The sequence below is a fragment of the Pan paniscus genome, chromosome 15 (genome assembly GCF_029289425.2).
Source record: "Pan paniscus chromosome 15, NHGRI_mPanPan1-v2.0_pri, whole genome shotgun sequence".
Classification (NCBI taxonomy): domain Eukaryota; kingdom Metazoa; phylum Chordata; class Mammalia; order Primates; family Hominidae; genus Pan; species Pan paniscus.
Genome location: NC_073264.2, coordinates 78,774,530 through 78,794,010, shown reverse-complemented (window position 1 = coordinate 78,794,010; position 19,481 = coordinate 78,774,530). Strand labels below are relative to the sequence as shown.

The 19,481-nt window shown below is 42.9% G+C and overlaps 1 protein-coding gene and 1 pseudogene across 1 annotated transcript in view; one reads left to right on the top strand and one right to left on the bottom strand.

The window, feature by feature from the left end:
- Positions 1-28: 28 nt before the first annotated feature.
- ALKBH1 (alkB homolog 1, histone H2A dioxygenase) overlaps positions 29-19,481 on the top strand; it is a 35,606-nt gene continuing 16,153 nt past the window's right edge. Inside the window, exons 1-3 of the mRNA XM_003808881.5 lie at positions 29-211; positions 3,558-3,666; positions 13,130-13,292. Of these exons, the coding sequence (XP_003808929.1) occupies positions 29-211; positions 3,558-3,666; positions 13,130-13,292 (455 nt within the window). The remainder of the gene's footprint in view (positions 212-3,557; positions 3,667-13,129; positions 13,293-19,481) is intronic.
- On the bottom strand, positions 7,125-11,317 carry LOC134728989 (zinc finger MYND domain-containing protein 19-like; annotated as a pseudogene).

Below are 19,481 nucleotides of genomic sequence, written 5' to 3'. Positions count from 1 at the left end.
TTCCGGATCAGAGGGTATAGGCCGCGAGATGGGGAAGATGGCAGCGGCCGTGGGCTCTGTGGCGACTCTGGCGACTGAGCCCGGGGAGGACGCCTTTCGGAAACTTTTCCGCTTCTACCGTCAGAGCCGGCCCGGGACCGCAGACCTGGAAGGGGTCATCGACTTCTCGGCGGCCCACGCAGCCCGTGGCAAGGGTCCTGGTGCCCAAAAGGTACAGAGAGAGGAGTGACGCGCGTCTCTCCATCGCTTTGCCCCGCGTCTTGGAGGGACTTACGTGTCTTCTTCGCCTCTTTTCACCTCCAGACCGATTGTTATTGAACGATTCCTGCCCTCCTTTGGCTGCAGAGTCGAACTCCCCACTAACCGTCACACTAGCAATAAAGCGTTGAGATGCCTGTTTCTTTAGGCGGCCATTCCTGGCGGGGGCGCTCAGTCAAAAGAGCCTGGGAATCCGTGTTTATTTCTTACTGTAACTGTCTCCTCACATTTCTGTTTGGGTTTTTATAAAACCCCATAGAACGTCTTTGTAGACGGTAGGGTAGACTTCTGCAGCTTAAAAAAAACCACTCCCGAGGAATCCCAGAACTGACAGGGATGCGGCGCTGTTTGTTAAGCCGCTGTGCGTAAAACTAGTCCCTGTCTTCTCTGGCCCTTTTAGAAGGAGGTCATTGAAGGATTCTGAGAATCCCTCCGTGTTGAAAATAAATGGCAAACAAGTATATATGGAATACAGGCACCGTTCTCTCTCTCAACTTTTCCCCATGGAGATTAAGAAGGGGAACACAGTCCGGGAGCGGTGGCTCAAGCCTGTAATCCCGCACTTCGGAGGCCGAGGCGGGTGGATCGCTTGAACCCAGGGGTTCGAGACCAGCCTGGGGCATGGCAAGACCCCCGTTTCCGCCAAAAATACAAAAAATTAGCCAGTCTCATTACCTGTTCTCAAGTAAATAGATTTTTTAAAAATTATTTTTTTAAGGGAACATAACAGGCAAGAGGGAAAACGGGGAACCAAAACTGTAGTCCAATTTATATTTTCTTTCTTTACAATCCACTTTAACGTTGAGGATATGCAGTCCCTTAATTTGCTCTTGGTGTTGTCCACAGATGTCTAGATGAGGCATTCTTTCCAAGCTTCCTAACAGCTCTGATAAAATTGGGATGCTACAGTATTAAGTGTTAATGATTGCATACTTGAGCTCAGCTTTTCAGCACCTTCATTTGTTAGGGAAAAAAAGTGGTCTTAGAGTTGTCAAAATACAGAAAGTCTACACCCCAATAATAATATACTTTTTCTCTCCAGAGCACTTCAGACTCTCATTCAGCTCCTTTAACCTACATTTTACCATAATATGTACATGCTTTTTAGAATGTCAGCCATCAGGGAATGAGCCATTATGTGTCTAGTACAGGACCTAAAACAGTACTAAGTACAGTATGTGTTGAGTACATGAAAACTTGGGTGTTTAGTTCCTCAACTCAAAGCAGATTAAAGTAGTAATTAAGAGAAGTTACTATTACAAGCCAGCTGATGAGACTGGTGGGGAAAGTGGTGGTTAACAGTCTGGCAAGGGAGGAAAGAGAAAACCTTTTATAAAAGCTCAGTGGTGTCGTTCAGTTTAGCATATGATAGAATAGGTCCACTAACATCACCTCCGAGAGTGTGTTGAATTATAGTGCAGTATTAAGTATGGCCTATTAAAGAAATCATGACAAAATGCTTAAAAGTGTTTTACCAGTGCCTAGGTACCTGGAAAACTCAGCTGATAGTACTGTCAGAGGGTTTCAGATAGCCCTTTTATTATAGAGACTGGTTATACATCAGCAAACTTTTGGTATTTTGTCCAGGAATCTCCACACTTGGAGAAGTTGATAAGATAAAAGATCATTCTCTTTCAAAGAGAATGTTTCATATATATATATATATATATATATGTGTGTGTGTATATATGTGTGTGTATATATAATATATATACTTTTTTTTACTGAGACAGCGTCTCACTGTGTCACCCAGGCTGAAGTGCAGTGGCGTGATCTTGGCTCACTGCAACCTCCGTCTCCTAGGTTCAAATGATTCTTCTGCTTCAGCCTCCCAAGTAGCTGGGACTACAGGCACGCGCCACCATGCCTGGCTAATTTTTGTATTTTTAGTAGAGACGGGGTTTCGCCATGTTGGCCAGTCTGGACCCAAACTCCTGACCTCAGGTGATCTACCTGCCTTGGCTTCCCAAAGTGTTGGAATTACAGGTGTGAGCCACCGCTCGGCCTGTTTCATATATTTTAAGGCAAGGCAGACCCTAGGTTTACTATTCAGGGAAGAATAAAGGTTTTTTCCTTTAATGTTTTGACTTCAGTGACTGCATAGTGGGTCTCTTAACCAATGTAATGAGCCATCCATTAGATACTCACATACAAAGAAAACTTCAGCCCCTGAAATACTAAATTCATTTCTAAGTAATTAACAGAAGCAGAAGTTGTAGCGTCAGTTGGACATTTCATCTAGAAGAGGGCAAACAGGATTCTTTAGCTTTTACTTTTAGCAAACAGGATTCCCAGTGTCTCACTGAAACATTTTTTCTGTCTGTTTACAGCACTCTCTTTTCATTCTCTTTTTTTTTTTTTTTTTCTCAGACGGAGTCTTGCTCTGTTCCTAGGCTGGAGTACAGTGGCACAATCTCAGCTCACTGCAACTTCCACCTCCCAGGTTGAAGCAATTCTGGTGCCCCAGCCCCTCGTAGCTGGGATTTCAGGCGCCCACCACTACACCCAACTAATTTTTGTATTTTTAGTAGAGACGGGGTTTCACCATGTTGGCCAGGTTGGTCTCGGACTCCTGACCTCGTGATCCGCCTGCCTCAGCCTCCCAAAGTGCTGGGATTACAGGCGTGAGCCACTGCGACCGGCCTTCTCTTTTCATTTTCTCACCCTGTCCAGCTTGGTGTTCCTTATAGCTGTGTTTAAATACCAACTCTATACAAGTGTCTCAAAAGCATTACTTTTAGCTCTAACTGAAGTAAATAGCTTTGTGACTCAAGATATTTCAGTACACCAAGCACCTTTCATGATTCAGCCCCATAAGAAGTTGGAAAGGTATGATGTCATAGGAAAAAGTAGTTTTGAAAGCCAAAATTAGTCTGCTTAAGTTTTCTTATTACCATTTTGCCTTAATTTTGGGTGACTCTACTGTTACTATATAGATGAGAAACTGAGGCTCTAAGACATTAAATGACTCATCTAAAATGCCCAGATCAAGTAAGCAGTACAGCTAAGATTAACCCCAGACTTAATACTCCTTGCTTTGGCCAGGCACAGTGGCATATACCTCTAATCCCATTGCTTTGGGAGGCCAACACAGGAGGATCACTTGAGTTCAGGAGCTTGAGGCTGCAGTGAACTATGATCATGCCTCTGCACTCACCTGAGCAATAGAGCAAGGTTCTGTATCTTAAACAAGAATCCTAGCTTTGCCTCATACAAGAAATGTCTTTGGAGGTTTGAGGTTCCCGGGGTTGACCTGAAAAATAGATTTAGTCCTTTAACTTCTGTTTCCTTCCTGCCAGGTGATCAAATCTCAGCTAAATGTGTCTTCTGTCAGTGAGCAGAATGCATATAGAGCAGGTCTTCAGCCCGTCAGCAAGTGGCAAGCCTATGGACTCAAAGGCTATCCTGGTGAGTGTAACTGACCTCAGAGAAGGCAATATCACTCAATCATTTATGTCTTCATGTCTTCAAAGAAGGTACTGTGTGTGAGCAAGTAAATAGACAAAGGATACACATAATAAACAGATAAATGTTTCATTTCCAAACCCATTCTAGACTGTACCTTGTCTAAGACATCCGTTTTGAAAGGATAGAACAGGAGTCAGCAGTGCCTGCAAATGTGGCTGAAAGTGGCATGACCATTGAAAAAATAAGGACATTGCCTCTGGGCTCCCTGCCACAACTCTGAACATCTGATTTGGCAGAAGTGCTGTGAAGAATAATTTATCATTATCATTGTAATAAATGTCATATAATAGTTATGAATAATTCATAATTGTCCCTCTAGTCACATTCTCAAATGGCATAACAACTTAAAACTTGTTGCTATCAAGGCTGAACATATTTAATAAAGAATTACAATTAATGACATCAAAAGTCCTCACCAGGCGTGGTGGCTCATGCCTGTAATCCCAGAACTTTGAGATGCCACGGTGGGTGGATCACCTGAGGTCAGGAGGTCAAGACGAGCCTGGCCAACATGGTGAAATCCCGTCTCTACTAAAAATACAAAAATTAGCTGGGCATGGTGGTGCGTGCCTGTAATCCCAGCTACTTGGGAGGCTGAGACAGGAGAATTGCTTGAACCCAGGAGGTGGAGGTTTCAGTGAGCCAAGATCGCGCCATTGCACTCCAGCCTAGGCAATAAGGGGGAAACTCTGTCTCAAAAAAAAAAAAAAAAAAAAGCTGGACGCAGTAGCTCACGCCTGTAATCCCAACACTTTGGGAGGCCGAGGCGGGCGGATCACGAGGTCAGGAGATTGAGACCATCCTGGCTAACAAGGTGAAACCCCATCTCTACTGAAAATACAAAAACAAAATTAGCCGGGCATGGTGGCAGGCCCCTGTAGTCCCAGCTACTCGGCAGGCTGAGGTGGGAGAATGGCATGATCCCGGGAGGCAGAGCTTGTTGAGCCAAGATTGTGCCACTGCACTCCAGCCTGGGCAATAGAGCAAGACTCTGTCTCAAAAAAAAAAATAAATAAAGAAAGTCCTAATAGGGACCAGGCGAGGTGTCTCACACCTATAATCCCAACACTTTAGAAGGCCAAGGTGGGAGGATCATTTGAGCCCAGGAATTTGCGACCAGCCCGGGTAACATAGTAAGACCCTGTCTCTACAAAACAAAATTTTTTTTTCCCAGACAGTCTCACTCTGTCGCCCAGGCTGGAGTACAGTGGCACAATCTCAGCTCACTGCAACCTCCGCCTGCCAGGTTCAAGTGATTCTTCTGCCTCCCGAGTAGCTGAGACTACAGGTATATGCCACCACGCCCAGCTAATTTTTGTGTTTTTAGTAGAGACAGGGTTTCATGTTGGCCAAGCTGGTTTCGAACTCCTGACATCAAGTGATCCACCCGCCTCGGTCTCCCAGAGTGCTAGGATTACAGGCGTGAGACACCTCACCCGGCCAAAAAAAATGTTTTTAATTAGCCAAGTGTGGTGGCATGCCTCTGTAGTCTCGGCTACTCAGGAGACTGAGGTAGGAGGATTGCTTGGGGTGCAGTGAGCTGAGATCATGCCACTGCACTCCAGCCTGGGTGACAAAATGAGACCCATCTCATTTTGCAGAATAGATTCGTCTGCAATTTTAAATTTAGTAATGTTAGGTAGCTGGTTTTACAGAGAATGAAATTAAGAAAATAATGAAGAATAGGTAATGTTATTAACCTTTTTTCTAGGCTCCTGGGGCCATTGTAAAAGTTAACATTGCACTTGAGATTTCAAATATGGGTTAAAAGTAAGAGAAATCTTTAAAAAGAAATGTTAGTTTTCATTGTGCCAATGGCCAGGACTCTATGGTACAGCTCTTAATACGTTATGACCACCGAAATACTTGTTAATAGCTTGGGAAGATATAACAGCCTGGCTCCTCTTGAGTTTGGGTAAATGTAGAGCATGCATCACCAATAGTCTTGTTCTTGGAGGCCGCTCTTCACCTTTCAACTCTAGCACTTATTTTTATTTATTTATTTATTTATTTTGAGACAAAGTCTTGCTCTGTCGCCTAGGCTGGAGTGCAGTGGTGTGATCTCGGCTCACTGCAGCCTCTGCCTCCCAGGTTCAAGCAATTCTCCTCTCTCAGCCTCCCAAGTAGCTGGGACTACAGGCACCCGCCACCACGCCCAGCTAACTTTTTTGTGTTTTTAGTAGAGATGGGGTTTCACCATGTTGGTCAGGCTGGTCTTGAACTCCTGACCTCAGGTGATCCACCTGCCTTGACCTCCCAGAGTGCTGGGATTACAGGCGTGAGCCACCACGCGCGGCCTCTAGTACCTATTTTTAAGGCCATGATTCTCTGTTGCTCTAGGCTTTCTCCCCTTAACAGATTGTTCATGCCACAAACTTAACCCCACTTGAGTTTTAAATTGTCTAAACTGCTGTACTTGCTTTCTGAGGCTTTCTAGGATTTAGTGCTTAATTAAGCCACATCTTTTGGGTGGGTGTCTCATTATATCCTTGGAGAGTTTATTCTGTCTCTCTTGCCATTATAAGCTGTGTTTATTTTATTTATTTATTTTTTACTTACTTTCCCCTATAAGCTGTATTTAATAGAAATATAATGTCCAAAATACAGGAGAGAACAGTCTCTTCTTACTCTGAGTTGATCAAAAGGATTGTGTTTACTTCTGGATCTGACTTAATCTGAAGGAAGCTGAGTATACTACAACCTGTCCTCACACTTGTGTGAGGACACATCCTCTTGAACAAGAGGATAATAGGCCTGGAAACCAGAAACAGAATCTAGGGAAGAAAAGACTTATGGGGGAACATGACAGCATTAAACATTGAAAAATTGTCCTACACAAGAAGTGGTGGGAAGCAGTGCACACCAGTGGTTAAGGCGTAGGTTCTGGTGCCAGGTTACCTGGGTTCATATCCTGGCTCTGCCATCTACTAACTGTAAGACTTTGGGCAAGTTTTTAAATTCTCTTGCCCTCAGTTTCATCATATGTAAAATGTATATAAAAATAGTACCTACTTCATAAGGTTCTTATGAGGATTAAATGTTAATGTATATGTTAACTGCTTAGATCAGTGCATTTATCAAGCACTTAAAAATGATTTGGGGTTGCTCTAGGTGTCAGAACCCAAGACCAATGACTGAAAATTATAGAGAGGCAGATTTTTTTTTTAATCTGGAGAACATGTAGATGCAAGATAGGCAGAGTTTGGTTTTGTTTGTTTTCTTGAGACAGGGTCTCATTCTGTCACCCAGTGGGGTGCAGTAGCACAATCACGCTTCACTGCAGCCCTGACCTCCCAGGCTTAAAGGTTCCTCCCACCTCAGCCTGCCTAGTAGCTGGGACCATTGGCTTGCACCACCATGTCCAGCTAATTTTTTTTTTTTTTTTTTTTTTTGTAGAGATGGGGTCCCACTATGTTGCTCAGGCTAGTCTGGAACTCCTGGACTCAAGTGATCCCCCTGCCTCGGCCTCCCAGAGTGCTGGGATTACAGACCTGAACCACTGTGCCTGGCTAGGAGGCAGATTTTAACCCACTAAAAAGAAGACAACAGTTGTCTAAAATGGACTGCCTAAAGAGATGTTAAATTTCCTGTCACCATTCAAGCTTGGACTAAACCAGAAGTATTATTCCTTTAGTCTAATATGTTTGGGAATATTATAATATTCTTTATTTCGTGAAATTGTGGTGATAGCAGGTGGTAGGTTGTCGGGGGGTTTCCTATCTTTTTCCATAATATTGATGATCCTGTCATTCTCCCAAACTATTTGGAGAATTTTACTGATAAATGAAACATAAAATCCAAATGTATTTTGGAGCTACTTTAGAAGACATATGAAAAATCAGATTACTGGTAAAAATCTTTGTCTGTATGAGGTTTCCTTGATGCCAAAAGCTCATTGACTTTGGTCATTAGGTTTAGTTTGGAGTGTATGCTATTGATAATATTAAATGGTGGAACAGGATTAATCAACTGCAATGAGGAACCTGTCCACATTGAATATCTCTAAGCTGTCTAGTTTTTTTCTATATCTGCAAGAATCTAGACATAGAATTTTAAGTGCTTTTAGTAAGATTTAGTACAGTAGAGGAATCTTCAGGTTATTTCCTGTGTATTTCTACGATGGCATAACCTTTCAGCTGAAAGGAGGTTTTAAATCTCTTTGAAATTCTGATAGTGGACCATTGATGATATTGTTCAGAGATTTGTTTGGTTAGAGCCTAGTATTTATTTATTTATTTATTTTTATTTACTTATTTTTTTTTTGAGACGGAGTCTTGCTTGTCGCCCAGGCTGGAGTGCAGTGGCGCGATCTCTGCTCACTGCAAGCTCCACCTCCCGGGTTCACGCCGTTCTCCTGCCTCAGCCTCCCAAGTAGCTGAGACTACAGGCACCCGCCACCACGCCCAGCTAATTTTTTGTATTTTTTAGTAGAGACGGGGTTTCATTGTGTTAGCCAGGATGGTCGTGATCTCCTGACCTCGTGATCCGCCCCCCTTGCCTCCCAAAGTGCTGGGATTACAGGCATGAGCCACCGCGCCCAGCCAGAACCTAATATTTATAATGCAAAGAGCATAGGTTTGTTGCTTATGTGGGCTTACTGGTTTTGCTTGTTCCATGGCCACAAATCCAAGTCTGTTTGTCGTATCCCAGATTGTTTGTTTGTCTTATCCCAAATGTGTGCTAGCCTTGTGATGGGCCAGGAGAGAGGGATGAATCAGTGAAGCCATGTTACCCCTCTGAAATTCTGTTCTCTTATCTGCAAAACTGGATTAATAACTTCCTCATAGAGTTACTGAAGATTAATGAGATAGCATAAGGTTGCTGGCACAGTGTCTGACGCTTGTAGGCATCTAGTTATTTTTAGCAGCTACTATAATTAACGACTTAGGAATAAACTTACTTATTGTTAATTGCTGTTATTAAACTTTATCATTATTCCTTTAATTTATGACTAAATTATATGCCAAAGAGAAAAGAGGAAAAGTAGTTAAGTAATAACAAAGTTGTTTCTGTTTTAGGCTCTCGGCTCAGTGTCTTTACTGTCTGCTTTCCATAGTAATTCTCCCTAAGGATATTTCCATAAAATGTGTCGTTATTGCTGATAGTCTACGCCAGGACTTGGCAAACTGCAGTTTTATTGTAAATACATTTTATTGGAATACAGCCACACCTTTTTGTTCACTTCCTAGGTATGGCTACTTTCTGGCTACAGTGACAGAATTGAGTGCTAAAGAGACCGAATAAGGGCAAGCGCAGTGGCTCAGGCCTGTAATCCCAGCACTTTGGGAGGCCGAGGCGGGCAGATCAGTTGAGGCCAGGAGTTCAAGACTAGCCTGGCCAACATGGCAAAATGCCGTCTCTACTAAAAAATAAAAATAGAAAATAAATTAAAATACAAAAATTAGCCAGGCATGGTAGTCCAAGCCTGTAATCTCATCTACTCAGGAGGCTGAGGCAGAAGAATCGCTTGAACCAGGGAGGTGGAGGTGGCAGTGAGCCAAGATTGTGCCTGGGTGACAGAGCAAGACTCTGTCTCAAAAAAATAAAAATAAAGAGACCAAATAACTGTCAAAGCCTAGTCTTTACTATCTAGTTCTTGACAGAAAACATTTGCTGACCTCTGGTCTAGACTAGATCTGGAGTTCAACCAGGAACTGAAGAAGACCTTCAAATTATTGCCAGCATTTAATTCAGAAATCCTTAAGCTTTAGTCTGTTCATCTGTTTTTAAAATCCTTTTGCAAGGGGAACATTACACTAATATATGATGCTTGGCTTTTATATCATTGCTTGGATTCCTTCTTGTTCCTCAGGACCTGTCCAACCATGCTCACTTTTGTTGAGATGACCTTGCTATTTATCTTATTGGGAAAACTGAGTCCCTCAGGCACAAACCCTTTGAGCCTTCAATGCCCCCAACACTTATAAGCAAATGTTCTCATTTCCACCATCCAGTCGTAGAGGAGGAGTTCCTTTAGTTCAAAGCCAGTCTCTCTACCCTCTTGATCCATCTCACCTTCTTAAACCTCTTCCAGCTTTCAAGACCTTGCTCTATTTCTTTCCTCTCTTCTGTTTCCAAGTGGCTCTTCCCTGTTGGCTCTTTCTTCACAATCTGTAAGCATACTTAGGTCTTGCCAGTCCTTAAAAACCAAAAACTACCCTCTTAACTCTATTTTTCTATGACTATGCCTAAGCTTTTATTTTCTTTCATAGCTGGTCTTACAAAAAGGAGTTTAACTTGTCTTTATTGCCCCCTCTCCAGACAAGGTTTTTTATCACTTTATCTCTAATTCTTTTTTTTTCTTTTGAGGCAGTCTGTTTTTGTCACCCAGGCTGGAGTACAGTGGTGCAGTCTTGGCTCACTGCAACCTGTGCCTCCTGGGTTCAAGCGATCCTCCCACCTTAGCCTCCCAAATAGCTGAGACTACCTGTGTATGCCACCACGCCTGGCTAATTTTTGTATTTTTTGTAGAGACAGGGTTTCACCATGCTGCCCAGGCTGGTCTCGAATTCCTGAGCTCAAGTGATCTGCCTGCCTTGGCCTTTCAAGTGCTAGGATTACAGGCATCGGCCAAGCCACCATGCCCGGCTTCTAATTCTTTTTTTTTTTTATTACAGCAAATGATTTTATTTGTAATTTCTACCCCACTCAGTGCCTCCTCCCAAAAAACCTGCACATGAATTTACAAACCTATTAACGTATAAATAATGAGAAACATCCTGGCCAGAGTCTCCTGGTTGTCTTTGCTGGAGATTAAGATGGAGGGGATGCTATCTTCATACAGACTGCCAGTGACATCGAGAGTCACTTGGTGGCTGTTCTGAGCCCACAGCTGGCTTTTTCAACACCTCCAAGTTCAACCACCAGTCTGTCTGCTGTGTCCAAGGTAGAGCCCAGGGACTGCGAGCATGTGCAGCTCCATTGCCCGTCATTGCTCCAGCTGAGGTCATGCTGGAAGGGGTGCTTCCTCTCCTGACAGTGCTTCATGGTGGCCAGCCCGCTCCTGCTGGCACTCAGAGCCTCAGTACTGGGCCACCTGGCAGCACCCACAGATTTTGAACTCCTGGAGCTACTTCTCAATCACTGTGCAGGAAGGGTAATGCTACTATAGTAGGTGTAAGAATTCAACTCTTCCACCACGTCTCCATTGGTGTTATAGTACCAGGTCACAGTTAGGACAGGTCACTGCTCTTCTTTGGGGTCCATGGGAAGCTGCTGAATTGCAAGCCAGTACAAGCTTTGCTACCTCTTCTGGAGGTCTCTTTGGCTTTGGGCCACCAGCCCCACAGCACCAGCTACAGGTTGTCCAGGCAATTGTCTCAGTCAGGGCATTGAGATGTACCACCTGGAACCCAGGGGTCATGCCTCTTCTGTGCTCCCACAGCAACTCATGAAGGAGTCTTCCCAATCCTCTTCCTCAGTGCTTGTCGAAAGCATACCTGAATATCTTAGTACCATTTCTATCTGCATCTACTTCCATTTGGACCTCAGAGGAGTATCTCTCCACCAGCAGGATATCTTTGCTTATCTGTCAGTGTATTTGGTCTTTATCTGACTGCATACTGCCTATACTACTCTCTCCTACCAGAAGCTACAGCCACTGGTGACAGGAACAGAGCTCTCATGAGGGTAAGGTCCCTGGCTAGTACAGCTACACAGGTAGCTCCCTCGCAGCCAATGAGCTGAGCCATGTGATGTCCAATTTGAAGTCAGTCACGGCCAGGCCTATGCTCTCAGCCAGCAGTGCCACTCCCATGGGAGACAGGGGTGCTGGGGCAAGGCCAGGGCTAGGGTCAGGCCAGGCAGGCCCCAGGTAGGACAAGACCAGGCCCGGCTCACCTTGTTCATGCCAGACCTCCCAGGCACTGACCTCTAATTCTTAAGAAAGTGCCTAGTACAGACCAGCCTGGCCAATATGGTGAAACCCCGTCTCTACTGAAAATAAAAAAAATTAGCTGGGTACAGTGGCAGGCACCTGTAATCACAGCTACTTGGGAGACTGAGGCAGGAGAATCACTTGAACCCGGGAGGCGGAGGTTGCAGAGAAGCAAGATCACACCACTGTTCTCCAGTCTGGGCAACAGGATGAGAGAGACCCCCATCTCAAAAAAAGAAAGAAAGAAAGTGCCTGGCACATATTGCGTGTTTGATGAATGAATGAATCTTTACCATGCGTAGGATTCCAGTTAAATATTATTATTTATCTTTTGTTTTTGAGACAGAGTCTGGCTCTGTCGCCCAGGCTGGAGTGCAGTGACGTGATCTTGGCTCACTACAACCTCCACCTCCTGGGTTCAAGTGATTCTCCTGCCTCAGCCTCCTGAGTAGCTGGGATTACAGGTGCGTGCCACCATGCCCAACTAATTTTTGTATTTTAGTACAGACGGTTTCACCATGTTGGCGAGGCTGGTCTCAAACTCCTGACCTCATGTGATCCGCCCACCTCAGCCTCCCAAAGTGCTGGAATTACAGGCGAGAGCCACCATGCCCGGCCTATTATTAATCTTTTACAGAGAAAAATGAGGTTAGGTTGCTGTCAAGGTCACAAAGATCTTTAACACACATGCTGTAGTTGTTTACAAACACTGAGATAATACAGAGACACTAACTGCAGGAATTTGCAAACACTGAGATATTACAGAGACAGTAACTGCAGGAAGCAACTGTCACCTCTGCAGCTGAGAACAACAAAAGAGCTTGGGATTACTACATTGAGAAGCTTGGAAAAGGGACTACATGGAACTGGGGCTTAGACTTCTGAGGAGAGGACATAATGAGGCTGATTCTAGTGATGTGGAAAAGCTACATTAGAACCAACTTCCGCCCTCCAGTCTTCCATTAGTGACCCTTATAGGCACAGGTTAGCAGACAGCCAGCTGGCAAATAAGAAATGTAGTTGGCAGGGTCTCAGCCCCATATTATGAAGCTAAGTATAGAAGAGTGGATTTGAAACTGAGAGAAAATAGACCAATAATGAGCACGCCATTCATTAGACGATGACTTTCAAATCTATGTTTTAGCTAAAATTCATTATAAGATTTCGTGTAATCATGCCTGTAATAAATGAAATAGGGAGGTAAAGAAGTCTCGGATGACTCTAAGTGTCAAGACCTGATAAAAATTAGAGGTGTACTTTTACCACTTCCAATTCTAAAGTTTGCTTTGGGATAACAGTTGTTGTGGAATATTTATTTCTCTTGAGAATATCCAGAAAGCCAGACACATTTGCATAGGGGTAGATGTCTAATGTTCATCAAAACCTACCTGTTCATTAACTTGAAGCATGACCAAAAAAATATGGGGAGTAAATAACAAAATAGTGAGTATAAAGATGTCAAAATTATTTGAATAACTGATGGAGAATTTCCCCCTCTTCTTTTTTTCCCACCCATCTTTTGTATAGGGTTTATTTTTATCCCAAACCCCTTCCTCCCAGGTTACCAGTGGCACTGGGTGAAACAGTGCCTTAAGTTATATTCCCAGAAACCTAATGTATGTAACCTGGACAAACACATGTCTAAAGAAGAGACCCAAGATCTGTGGGAACAGAGCAAAGAGTTCCTCAGGTAAGTCTTGTCAATCAGAATGAAGTGTTAATACTCAGCTCAGATCATCACAGGTCTTTGAAGGAACTGTTCTATAACAATGCAGTAAAAGTGACTGGCTGGGTTTTTTTTTCCCTTCATTGTTTCCAAGCAAAAACAGCACAGTTGTATTCTTTCCCCAGGAACATTTGGACAGATGCTTTGACAGTTATAGTAAATTGAGATCCATTTTAAAGACTTGCTTATCATAGCTTAGATAATTGAGTTCATCCTCATTAATCATCACATGATCCATTTCCATTAGCTTCAGCCATTTTTTTCTACTTAAAGTGAGTTCCTTAGAAGGCTTTTGGTATCCTAGGAAAGGTAACATCGAAAGCTCTTTGCCTCTACCCTCCTAGATGGATTCAGTGGTACTAGCCGTTTTATGATAGGTCAGTTGTTCCTCATGAGAATAACTAATATTTTCACCTTCATGCTTCAACATTCATTCATTCATTCCACAAATACTTAATGAGGGTCAGTAGTGTGTCAGGCATGATGCTAGGCATTGGACACAGAAAGATAAAGGCACCCTCCCTGCACTCAGTAGTGCATAGTCTCTGGCAAGAATGCATTACCTATGAGAATAATTACTGTAGAGCTCAGAAAGTGTTATGATGGGGTTTAGAAAAATACTGTGGGAGCATAGAGGAGGAAGTAATTATTCCAGGCAGGGTAGAAGTGTGAACGAAGAAAAAATGATTTTTTGTTTGTTTGTTTTTTGTTTTTTGAGACAGAGTCTCACTCTGTCACCCAGGCTGGAGTGCAGTGGCGCGATCTCAGCTCACTGCAACCTCTGCCTCCTGGATTAAAACGATTCTCCTGCCTCAGTCTCCTGAGTAGCTGGGATTACAGGCATCCACCACCACGCCCCACCAATTTTTATATTTTTAGTAGAGATGGGGTTTCGCCATGTTGGCCAGGCTGGTCTCAATTCCTGACCTCAAGTGATCCCCCTGCCTCAGATTCCCAAAGTGCTGAGACTACAGGCGTGAGCCACCAAGCCAGGCCTGAAAAAATGATTTTTTGATTGGGTTATCCTCCTTTCACTGTCCATTTGAACTAATCTTCAAAAATGAGTAGGGGTTTACCAGTCAGAAAAGTAAAAAGTCTCTACTGAGTAGAGAAAGCAGCCTGAGCAAAGATACAATATTTAAGACAGAATAAATCGTCCTGCGAGACAAGAGCATAGGATATGTACTTTCTTATGTTTATTCAGTTGTTATCTATTGAGTTTCTGCTATGTGTCAGACACTGTGCTTTAGTGTTAGAGATTCAAAGGCAGATAAAAAGATTCAAAGGCAGATAAAAAACAGTTCCTGTCTTCAAGAAATTTGTACTTTAGTTATGTTCAAAAACATACAAACAGATAATTAGATACAATTTGGGTCTGGGCTTGGTGGCTCATGCCTGTAATCTCAACACTTTGGGAGGCCAAGGTGAGAAGAACACTTGAGGCCTGGAGTTACCAGCCTGGGCAACATAGCAAGACCCCATCTCTGAAAAAAAAATTTTTTTTTTTTTTTTTTTTTTTTTTTTTGAGACGGAGTTTCGCTCTTGTTGCCCAGGCTGGAGTGCAATGGCATGATCTTGGCCCACTGCAACCTCTACCTCCCGGGTTCAAGCAATTCTCCTGCCTCAGCCTCCAGAGTAGCTGGGATTACAGGCAAGTGCCACCACACCCGGCTAATTTTGTATTTTTAGTAGAGGTAGGGGTTTCTCCATGTTGGTCAGGCTGGTCTCGAACTCCCGACCTCAGGTGATCTGCCCACCTCGGCCTCCCAAAGTGCTGGGATTACAGGTGTAAGGCACTTCCCGGCCCCCAAAAAATTTTTTTTAATTAGCTGGGCATAGTGGTGTGTGCCTGTAGTCCTAGCTACTCGGCAGGCTGAGGAGAGACTGTCTCTAAAAATAAATTAATTAATCAAATAAATAAATAAATAAATACAATTTGGTAGATGCAGGGATAGACATTATAAGATATAATGGGAATGGTCACTTAAGTAGCTAGGCTGGAGGTAGATTATAGAAAATGCTTCCTGGAAGCCATGAGTAGGTGGAATTGGTAAAACATGAAGGAGGAGAGGTGGATTTGGGCCAGATGGTAAAGGTTTTAGTGATGTAGAGCAGGGGGGTCCCCAATCATGGGGCCGCAGACCTAGACAGCCAAGCATTACCACCTGAGCTTCGCCCCCTGTCAGATCAGCAGCAGCATTAGATTCTCATAGGAGCGCGAACCCTGTTGTGAACTGTACATGCAAGGGATCTAGGTTGCGCACTCCTTATTGAGAATCTAATGCCTGTTCATCTGAGATGGAACAGTTTTCATCCCCAAACCACCCCCCATCCCCACTCCATCCATGGACAAATTCTCTTCCATGAAACTGGTCCCCAGTGCCAAAAAGGTTGGGAACCACTAATGTAGAGCACCACTTCTGGAGTCAGACTGACTGTGTTCAGATCCCAGCTCCACCACTTAATAGCTGTGTAACCTTGAGCAAGTTCCTTCACCTTTCTGTGTCTCATAACAATTCTTTCCTTATTGAATAGTATGAAGATTAAACAAGATAATACGTGAGAAGTCCTTTAAAGTGCCTGTTAAAACCATTTTACCAACTTTGTGTCCCGTTTGGTGTTACGTGGCCTTAATTTTGTAGTTTTCAGAAACTGTCATGCCGATTCTAACAGAGTAAAGAGAAGATTTTCTTAAGGGGAAAGGAGAAGTAAAATTCAGTGGTTTTTTTTTTTAAACCTTGGTCTGTAGGTTATGGTATCAACAGGAGCAGTGAGGAAAATCCTGTCCATGAGCTTTTAGTAATGTCTTCTTCACAACTGAGAGCAGTGGAAAGGAAGATCGTGGTTAAGTAAATTAGTCCAAGAGAACCTACTGCTATTGTTTAAACCAGCCTGTGTTTTCAAGTAATTTTTTTTCCTTCTGATATATGACTCTGCAGAAATCCCAGCTGTCTTTTAAGATAGCTCAGATGAATCTCTGTAATAAATCATCCTGTAAACAATGGTGAGATACCTTTTTTTGGTCTAATAAATTAGCAGAAATAAAAAATTTGATGGTCGTACCTTATGTTGTCAAGGGTTGGAAGAAATTGATATGCTCAAGACATTGTACTGGCAGCACTGAAAATCGATTAAGGCCAAGTTTTCATTGTATCACTATGTGATACGTGTTTCAGTTTCCTCATGTAAGAAATGAAGGTATTGGACTGGATAAGCCATTCAAGGTAATTGAATCATGGGCAGTCAGGGTCATGTGGACAGTACATGGCAGCTCTCCCAACTTTGCCAGAGCCTCTCAGAACAGGAGAGAGTCTGTTGTTCAAAACAGTTCCCCTGGAGATTTTGATTAGGTATCATAACATCCTCTGACATTGAGAACCACTGAAGTAAAGGACCTCTAAGATCCTTTTGGTTTTAATTTTCTAGAATTCTATGGTCAGGGAAGAAAAAACTTTAAATAGGAAATGAAGAAGAAATACTTGAACTTAAGCAAAAACAAAAATTATTTTAAAAAAAATACTTGAACTTAAGGACTGTTCAAAAAATTAGAGTACCTCAATTCTGTTCTTTTTTTTCCAAAGTGAATGGCGTAGCTAGAGATTGTTGTAAAAGTGTACAAGAGTTATGTGCAGGCCGGGCACGGTGGCTCATGCCTGTAATCCCAGCACTTTGGGAGGCCGAGTTGGACAGATCATCTGAGGTCAGGAGTTCGAGACCAGCCTGACCAACATGGTGAAACCCCGTCTCTACTAAAAATACAAAATTAGCCGGGCATGGTGGCGCATGCCTATAATCCCAGCTACTCAGGAGGCAGAGGCCGGAGAATCACTTGAACCCGGGAGGCGGAGGTTGCGGTGAGCCGAGATCACACCATTGTACTCCAGCCTGGGCAACAAGAGTGAAACTCCGTCTCAAAAAAAAAAAAGTTATGTGTAAACATCTTAATTGTGACATTGTTTGTAACAGAAAAAAAACATGCAAAACAGCCTAAGAGTTCATCAACAGGCGACCAGGTAAATATAACGTGACATATCCCAGACATAGAATGCAGCTGCTGTGCAAGGATTAAAAAAACTTTAAATGCAACCCTCTAGTATATATTCCAGACTTCAAAGCCAGAATAAATTCAGTCATTTCTCACCATCTCCATCACAACTGCCTTGGTCTAAGCTGCCATCATTTCTTATGTAGAGCACTGCAGTAGCCCCCTAACCAGCCTCTCTTCGTAGCACAAACTCAGGTGTGGTTCCAAGGGCCCACCTTGATTAACAGTGACACTTTATCACTCAGGAAATTTCAAGGGTTTAGAAGTTCCCTGCCAGGAGCCAGGGACAAAGACCAGTCAAATTCTTTGTTGCATAACGTCATCACATTTAGAAAAAATCCAGAATTCTTAACCATGGCTGTAAGGCCGAGATGACTTGGCCCACAGCTACCTCTCTACTCTCATTTCCTACCATTCCTACCTCATTTCCTTTTCATTTGTTCTTTTCTGCCACATTGACCTCCAGTGCTATCCTTAAACACACTAGGCATGCTCAAGATTTTTTTTTTGTACAGGCTGTTCTACCTAGGAAGCTCTTCCCTTAGATCAACAGTGTCTTGCTTCTTGTAAGTCTTTGTTCTAATATCATCTTAGAAGAAAGTCTTCACTTATCATTCAGTCAACCAGAATCTCCTACTTCCCCTCATTCTTTATCTTCTTGCTTTGGTTTGTTTGTTTGTTTATTGCCACTTTTTTTTAGAGATGGTGTCTTGCTATGTTGCCCAGGCTGCCTTGAACTTCTGGGCTCAAGCAGTTGTCCCACCTCAGCCCCCTGAATAGCCGGAACTACAATTTTCTGTCTATTTTTTGTTTTCTAAATTTTTTGCTTGATTTTTTTTTAATTAAGTGCAACATAGTTGCCAAATAACAACTTAGCTTTATTTGTTCTGTAAATTAGCTTATGAAATACTCTATTTTTATGTATATGAAAGCTTTTTTCCCACTGTTACCCTCATTGTGGAAGCAGAATTAATCCTCTCCTCTTTCTACTTAAGACTGTTTATAATGCTAGTATAGCATTTATTCTAGTGAATTGAGTTATCTACCCCTGTCTCCTTCCATTGCCTTCCTCTCCCATCTGAAAATTTTGTAGCCTTGATTCTTACCACAGTCCTTTGTATATATTAGAAGGTGCTCAGTAAATATTATTTCAATTAAATTCATATTCCCTCTTTATTAGTCCAATAAGAACAATGCTAAATTTGAGAAGGATCATTTAGAGACTATATAGCTTTTCTTCTTATTTTCACTAATTTATTAAATAATGTATATTTGTGTCTTAGAAAATATGTGATGCTAGGATAGCTATGAAGAAGAATAAAAGCCAGTGAGGGAGGGACTGTTAAAGGAGGAACCCAGGTACTTAAATAAGGAATTTACAATACCAAAGCATGTATACTTGAATAGAAGTTGCAAGGTGCTTTGGGGGCGCGATATAGGAAATGGCTGGGAGAAAGACTTCCCAGAAGAAGTGAGTGTAAACTGTATGAAAAAACAAATTGGAAAAATCTGCTAGGCTGAGAGTGGAGTAGAGCATTTCAGTAGAGAAAACTGTATAGTCAGAGGCACAGCCATGAAAAACATGAGAATAGCATACCTTGTGGGAAATGCTTGGAGATGAGACTAGAAAGGTTAGTTAGAGCCAGAATATAAATGGCTCTGCATGTCATCTAAGAGTGTGGACTTTGTCCTATTAACAGTGGGTATTTATCAGGATTAATAACAGATTTTTCACTTCAGAAAAATAACTGTGGTAGTGGAGGAAATTGACTGAAAATGCAGTGGTTGCAAAAAGCACAATTAAGAATTTAGTTCAGGCCAGGCGCGGTGGCTCACGCCTATAATCCCAGCACTTTGGGAGGTCGAGGTGGGAGATCACCTGAGGTCGGGAGTTCAAGACCAGCCTGGCTAACATGGTGAAACCCCGTCTCTACTAAAAATACAAAAAACAGCTGGGCATGGTGGCAGGCGCCTGTAATCCCAGCTACTAGGGAAGCTGAGGTGAGAGAATCGCTTGAACGTGGGAGAATCGCTTGAACCCGGCAGGTGGAGGTTGCAGTGAGCCAAGATCGCACCACTCTACTCCAGCCTGCGCGACAGAATGAGAC